Genomic DNA, 7,572 nt, shown 5'->3' with positions numbered 1-7,572 from the left:
AGTTACTGTAACTAGAATGAAAAAAAATATTTGGCTCCAACTTGTGTAATGGTTTTTTCTTAGTTACCTGTTTCTATTTCTCCCAACCGTAGGCATTAACTTGAAATAATCTCCTTCTTCGAGATTTCAAATCCACGCCTACGAATGGGGCAACATGAACAGGACTGCAACCCGCGTAACAGCCAAACTTTGACCTAAATGTCCCATGGGCCATGTTAATCATTAGATAGCTAGGGGAAAAAAATTCTGTTTTTTTATTTTTTTTGGGTAAAACCAAAAGACAAATTTTTCAAAAAAATTAAAAGGAATTGGATTGGTGAACTGTGGTGCATATCATCATGCTTTCATGCTCACTAGGAGGTATCGAGTTCGAATCTCCATACTGATACTGTTCACCTCCCCAAACCTGTATTCCCCTCACCCAAAGTAAAATATATATAAAAACTCTCAATTCTAAAAAAAAAAAATTTATGTTCTATTCTACGTGTCAAGTCCAGAAAGAAAAGGAATATAAACATCGAAGGGAACCTGATTCTATCGTTGACGTGAAGTGTCCAGCTACAGCATGGCGACACACACATTCCCTTTTATTACCAAACTTTCGAGGTTGCTCAGTTGCCACCCGTCTCTTCCACAAGCGCTTCTCCTTTTGGAATGCTTGGATGGCAAAATAAGGGAAAGGTGAGTGGCGAAGAAGAGAAAGCCCAAAGCACCCTAACCCCCATCTCTCTCTATCTCTCTGCTGCTATTCTTCGACATTGAGAATTGCTATTATTAGGGCAAAGGTTTCGAGTTATTCTCCATCTCTGTCGTTTCGCCATTAAAGTACGTTGGAACATTACCATGAATTCGTTGAAAGAGAAAGCTGCCGACAAGCTCTCTCGTCTTTTTGCCGACGCTCCATCCCACACCTCTAGGGACTCTTCCGTCGTTCTTCCTGACCCTGAGGTAGAACTTCTTGTGTTCTTTCTTTTTGTTTTCTCTTTTTATTGTTCCACTGTGCAGTGGTTGATTGCTCGATACGCCGACTCAGATGGCCAAAATGCGGAAATTTGGGAAAGTAGCATGCTTTGTGATCTGATCCTGCTATCTGATCTTTGTTTTGGCAAGTGGATCAGAGAGTGCAGTTGAGATTGCTAATTTTGGATATTTGGGATCCTTTATGAGGTTTTTATTTGTTGGGGGTTGGTGGGAAGTGGTTGAAATTCGGATAAACAAAACTATTATTTGATAAAAGGGAGTTTCCTTGATCTTCTAATAGGTTCAACTACTGTGACTTTCTAGTTTATTATCAATGGGCGGGTCTATGGTAATGCTTTTTTGCTTATTGTTACCTCCGTTGAGAAGTTTGTAGTTTCAATTTTTATTTGTCAAAATTTTACATTTTTGAAATGTCCATAAATAGTTTGTAAAAGGCATTTAAAGTTCTCCCTATGCGATTATGCATTTCTAGTGTTAATTCATTTGTATTTGATGCTTATCGTAATGATTAAGCTTCACTGGATGTTGGTTGGTACGGGTTTGATTCCACCTTTTTGAAAGGGAGAAAAAAAAAAAAAAAACTGTATGAGGATGAACAGTCAATGTTATTTTAAAACTGATGCCTCCTTATGATCTTCAACTTGCGTTGTTGTTAAGTTATCCTCTTATTATTTCTTTTGTCCTTTTGAAATTTAGCTTGTAACATGAGGTTTTTACATGTGTAGGCCAGGCCATCTTCTAAGGAGGGTTTAAATAATTCGGAGAAATCTGTATCATCATTTATTTCATCACTTCTCCCCTCAGCAACCTTTGGTGGACGCAAATCTAACAGACGTCAAAATGACACCAAATCGGTTCAATCACTTCCAAGTAAATGGAGAAGCAAAAGTTTTAAGTGGCAAGAAATTCCACTTGATCCCAATGCAGAGTCTGGACCTGTATGCAATGACAAAGAAATTTCAAAAAAAATTGCAGAAGATGGAGGGCATGCCTCAAGCAGAAACATTAAATTTGCTGATAAATTTGAAGAAGCAACTACCTCACTTGTTCCACCGAAAGTTGTTCCTGATTTTCTTGACAGTTCTTCATTTATTTCTTCTGATTTGTACGAATTCTTTCAGTCATCTCTTCCTAATATAGTGAAAGGCTGCCAATGGGTCCTGCTGTATAGGTAAATATTGCTCAAGAAATTATCACATTTTCCTTCAATTTGGTTCTGTTTCTTTTAAGTTGCCTCTTAGTGCATTAGTTCTTTCAAATGAAGGGCAGTACGTTAAAACATGGAATCTCACTGCGTACACTTCTACGTAAGAGTGCTGATCTTTCTGGTCCTTGTTTGCTGGTAAGTGCAGAGTGAATTTATATCTGTTCCAATAAAAGCTCCTCAGTTTTGTTTGTACAGAATTGTATTATCTGAGAGATGCTTTCAGAGTTTCATTATTTTTAACAGTATTATCTTCATGATTGTTATGATGTTTTGGTTTTTCCTTTTGGAAACTGACATGAATAATATTTTGAGCCATCTAGATCGTTGGTGATATGGAAGGTGCTGTGTTTGGTGGGCTATTGGAATGTCCCCTAAAACCTACTGCAAAAAGAAAATATCAAGTAAGTTAGCACAGTCTTCTTGTTCTAAGTTCAGATTGGTTATTTGTATGCATGTGAGTCTAGTTGGAATAGCAGGTTGACCTTGATTTCATTTATCATAATTTTGCATCAGGGAACAAACCAAGCATTTGTATTTACCACTATATATGGTGAACCAAGGCTTTTCAGGGCAACTGGTAAGTAATCTTATCCCCCTCCCCCCCATCCCCCCTGTCTCTCTCACATATACATACGCATAAAACTGCAACACAACACTTGCACACACTTGCTTTATAATTCTTCTCCTATAATTTATGACAATGCTTCAGTAAATTAGAGTTTCCCATCTTAAGGACATCTTTTCTCACTTTTCTGCATAACTTCATAATTATCTCGAGAGGACTTTCTTAATAGTATACTGAACTATCATTTATCTGTTCATTCGCAATTCAATGTCTAGTGAAAATTATTATCAATTATAGATTATGCCTGGAAGTTTCTTGTTAATTAATTCTGGAGGCTATCTTTACGTGTTGCAATGGAAGCAATTGACAGCTTCCTTCCTGAAGTTCCCCTTCCTAAAAGAAGAGACATTCTCAACCTAAATTATGACAATGATGGTTGACAGAGAAAATAGGTTACTCTTGGAGCTCCTTGCTTATTTTTATTTTTTTGTAATGATAACCAAGGGTAATAATTTCATACATTTAGCATTGTTAAGGAATAATAGCCCAGCACCTTGAATGGGCCATATAGATACTCCCACTTACAATTACAACAACCATTGATGGATCAATCAAGTGGGCAAGCCTTAGCACAAAAAGTTGCGCTATTGCAACCTGTTGGTTGCAGGTTCAAAACTTGGAAACAGCCTCTCTTGCGAAGCAGGGGATAAGGCTGTGTACATTTGCCCCTCCCAGACCCTGCAGTAGTGGGAGTCTTGTGCACTGGGATGCTCTTTATTGATGGATCAATCAGAAAGAGAACCCACGGGAGGTTTGCAGAAAGTTTCTCACAGAAAATACTCCATCAGGGAAGCTCGTTGGATTCCTCGATCTTGGACACCATGAGAATAACATGTTCATTAGACCAATCCCTTCTTATCAAATGATGCATGTACCATGGGCCTGTAGTAGATGCACTGAACCACCTGATTTCTGATCACCTTCCTTGCATAATAATGCAGTGATCCACATCTTCGATGCTAATTGAGCACCTGTTAAAGCTGCTCTCAGCTCAGCCCTATTGTGAGGTTTTTTTTCACTCTCAATGGATCAGCAAATGCCTCTGGGGTCCATCTCTGTTGGTTTGTAAATATTCCAAAACCAGTAGGTCCCATGTTACCAATAGAGCTTCTAGAAGTTTAGCTTTGAAATTTTGAAGGGCTCCCGTATCATGGGTTCCTCAATATTTACAGAATTTATTATGTCATGGGCTTGACTATAAGTCCCAGGTGATAAAATCTTGTTGATTTTTTATTTATATTACACTAACGAAGCCAAACATATTCTGTATATTTGTTTTTGAACTAACAGTGTAAATGTTTTCTTGGCATAGGTGCAAATCGGTATTTTTACCTGTGCTTGAATGACTTATTGGCTCTTGGTGGGGGTGGAAACTTTGCTCTATGCTTGGATGGAGATCTGTAAGTTACTATTTGATGTTTTGAAATTTCTCTCCACTTGTCCCATCGGAGCAGCAGCCAAATGCAAAACCTGTCTATATTTGAACATCAAAGCTGCTGATTTTTTTCTTCCTAATTGTATGGTTCCTTTAAAAAGGTTACGTGGAACAAGTGGACCTTGTGAAACCTTCGGAAACATGTGCTTGGCCCGTAGTCCTGAATTTGAACTGAAGAATGTCGAGGTATTGTGTGGTTCCCTTCTTTGGTATTTTCAAATACTTTTGATCTTTGCTGCATTTTTGTTTGGATAATGCTATTGCAGTTTTTTTGTTTTGATTTTTGTACTGTTATCTGGTGTGCGTGGTATACCAAGTAGCAAGACGGCAGTTCAAAGAATAGATTGTTGATTGAAATATTTTATAAATAAGTTCATAAAGGTTAATGCATGGAAGTTTAAAGAAAAGGTGAAATTTTGTTAGTAACTTTTAGGAGGTACTAACAGACATATTCATGCCTAGTTCTGAGGAGTCTAATGTGACACTGACAATACATGGTCATGTAATGTTGATGACAATATCTTGAAAAGAAGGTAACGTTATCTTGTTTGAGCCTCGTTTAGCCTGAAGATAGGTCATCATCTCATGTCTAATGATGGAAGGACTGAAGAAAAGAAAATAATATTGACGACAGCTGCTAGTGCACCTGGCTTGAGGCTAGTGCAGTAGAGCCTAGCCCCCAGGAGGTTTCAAGTTTGAGACCTCCTGTTCCTCATCTAGTCTAGGATCCATCCCCCCCAACCCCCCAACCATCACACCCACAAAAATGTTAGTGCAAGCTGCCTATAATGCAGGCATCCATTGAACAACTGTTTTCATCACTGGTTCTAAATGCAGTGGGAGGGCCCTAATGTTTGCATGGATTAAATATATGCACCTCCAGCTGTCCATAGGATCGAAACTAATTTTGTTAAATATTGATGTGTAAATGATCAGCAGCAGTGTTGGTTTTTTGTTTTTCTTCTGTGGGGTTTGGGATCTTGTTACTTGGTTCATGATAGTAATTGGCTAACTATTGGCTGAATAACATTTGTGATAAAAGATCACAATAAATTAAAAAGAATTAACAGAAGTCGAATGAGTCCTTTTAATACCATGATTTTACATTCTTAATCTTTTTCAACCAGAAAATCTGTTTTCGTCTTGCATGTGTTTGCATTTTATTATAATTTGTTCACTTGGTTGTTATGGAAATCTATTCTTGGTTTGATCATCCTGTTCATTGCTTTCTGCAGTTGTGGGGATTTGCACATTTGTCACAATACCTTACTTGACCTGAGGCTGAGTTTCTTTACTCCAATTATTTACTTCATAATGATGGCATCATTCTTTATTCTTTCGTACACTTTCTTCATTTTGGCCTGGATAAGGCTTTTGTTGAGTGTAGAGTATTATACATTTTCCCCCTTCTCATGTCTGGAGAGCGTTTTCTTTATTTTAAACTTCTTGTACACCCCAACTTTTTGTTGAGCGTCTTTATTTTAATTAGCATCATTTGTGTGACCATGTTACGTCTTATATTTGAGCTTGTTTTCTGGTACTGGCAGCTAAAGAAAGGCCAGCATGCAACAGCCATTAACAGTATATGAAAATCAACCGTTGCCTGGAGGCAGTGGATTCATTACTTTATTGAGCTGTGGTGTCAATTCATTGAGACATGGTTACCCCCAACCTTTGGTGTTGGGAACTCTTGTATTTGAATTAGCTGTGGTATCAAACCATAAAGACTCGGTTATCACCATCTTATATGTTGGGAACCCTTGGATTTGAATCCACTTGTGTTCTTTACCTGAACTTGTCTGTCAAAGCTCGTCAGGTATATGTTCCCTTTTGAATAGTTTCTTTCTAGTAAATTTTAGGGTTGACCTGTACTTAGGTACATCTCACAAAAGTGTTTTTCGTTGCAATGTAACCAAAAGCAAAGCTGGGACCTATCAGCCTGGAACAGAGGGGGGAGGGGGTCAGTCTAATCCTATACCAGGTCATCTATGTATGTTAGGGATCTGAATTAATATATGAGTTCATAGCTAAATTAAGCAATGGGCTCAAGTTCATGGCAAATGAATCCAAATGCCACAAACTCGTCAGTGTGCAGATTCAGTGACGGTTACGCTCATTTCTCCTGACGTGGTGGACACTCAAAGCACAAACAGACATCAACACGGCATCGTGTAGACAGGTGGTGTTTGCATGCCAATGGGATTTGGGCACTTGGTGACTTTCCCATCCCGAGGTAAAATGAAAGCTATAGCAGATCCGATGAAGATCATGTATTCATGTCCATGTAGAAATCGAGATCCTTCAATACTACTGATGCCTTGGTCTTCAGGAGAGTAACGTTGTACATTGACTCTTGTTTCTTTCGGTGTTGCACTCGGCATTCGGTCTTGTGTTTTGCTGTTTTTCCTTTGTTGTTTATGGCGGCAAGGGACTCGACCTCCATGGGTTTTGATTTCAATTCATCGAGAATTGGTTGAAAATTGGCCAAAATGGGCCTGAAACTTGGAAATGAGCTGATTTTTTGAGTTGGGAATCACAGTTCCCAGTACGATTGGATGGAATTGGCGATCCAACTCTGATTTCTCAAACAATGCTCATATCGTTTAACTTTTAGTTGCTAACTTTAAATTGGTGAGGTGGGGAGGAAGGGGCATTCCATCCTCGGGAAACCCATATGGGCACATCTTGGAAAAAATAGGCTGAAACTCTGGATTGACTATAGTAAGCATGGAACAAGAACTTGCAGTGAGATCTCAGTAATATCTTAGTTTTTTTACAGAATCGAGACAATTTTAAAGGCGAAATCGGAGAGACATTGTTTCGGTTGAGATTTGATCTTGGTGAAATAAGCTATACACTAAGTTTCATGATCAAACTAGGTCAAAAATCCACCAAAACCATGGAACAAATTCAAAAAAAAAAATTACCAACTCACCAACATTGGCAAGATATAGGTCCAACTCGTTTTTGGCCTGACCAAGTTAGGGTCCAAAACCGAGTTCTCAAAGTCTCAAAATATGCCTCGGTCTCAGACTGCGAAAGTAGAGTAATGAGTTGCAAGCATCTGACGGATAAATGCTACTTTCATAGCTAGGATTTACCCTTTCACATCAAAATTCTATTGGCAATTTGTGGACGCATTGAGTGTGTTAGGATTTACATATATGGACTACAGGAGCTTGGACAGAAATTGATTGATCAATATGAATCTCGGGGGGTTGGGGGTTGATGGTTGATTACCAAACTACCCCCTCCACTCCCTTCCTGTCCTAGAGGCCACTTTGCTGGGGAAGGCCTTGCTATCCTCCTGGGTGCAAGTCAAAG

General features: G+C 38.7%; 1 protein-coding gene across 2 annotated transcripts; it reads left to right on the top strand.

Annotated features, from left to right (window-relative positions):
- The first annotated feature begins 742 nt into the window (after positions 1 to 742).
- On the top strand, positions 743 to 5,681 carry LOC122669913 (oxidation resistance protein 1). Of its 2 annotated transcripts, none has more exons than XM_043866822.1 (8): positions 743 to 948; positions 1,707 to 2,152; positions 2,251 to 2,323; positions 2,509 to 2,589; positions 2,702 to 2,765; positions 4,126 to 4,213; positions 4,350 to 4,434; positions 5,484 to 5,681. In XM_043866822.1, the coding sequence occupies exons 1-8, from the start codon at positions 844 to 846 to the stop codon at positions 5,520 to 5,522; spliced, it is 981 nt and encodes a 326-aa protein (XP_043722757.1). In that variant the 5' UTR covers positions 743 to 843; the 3' UTR covers positions 5,523 to 5,681. The 2 variants fall into 2 exon arrangements, with proteins under 2 accessions (XP_043722757.1, XP_043722759.1); XM_043866824.1 differs by lacking the exon at positions 743 to 948 and adding an exon at positions 1,262 to 1,309.
- Positions 5,682 to 7,572: the final 1,891 nt, after the last annotated feature.

The sequence above is a fragment of the Telopea speciosissima genome, chromosome 7 (assembly GCF_018873765.1).
Source record: "Telopea speciosissima isolate NSW1024214 ecotype Mountain lineage chromosome 7, Tspe_v1, whole genome shotgun sequence".
Lineage (NCBI taxonomy): Eukaryota > Viridiplantae > Streptophyta > Magnoliopsida > Proteales > Proteaceae > Telopea > Telopea speciosissima.
The sequence above is the reverse complement of the archived record's forward strand: the minus strand, read 5'-3'. Positions and strand labels throughout refer to the sequence as shown.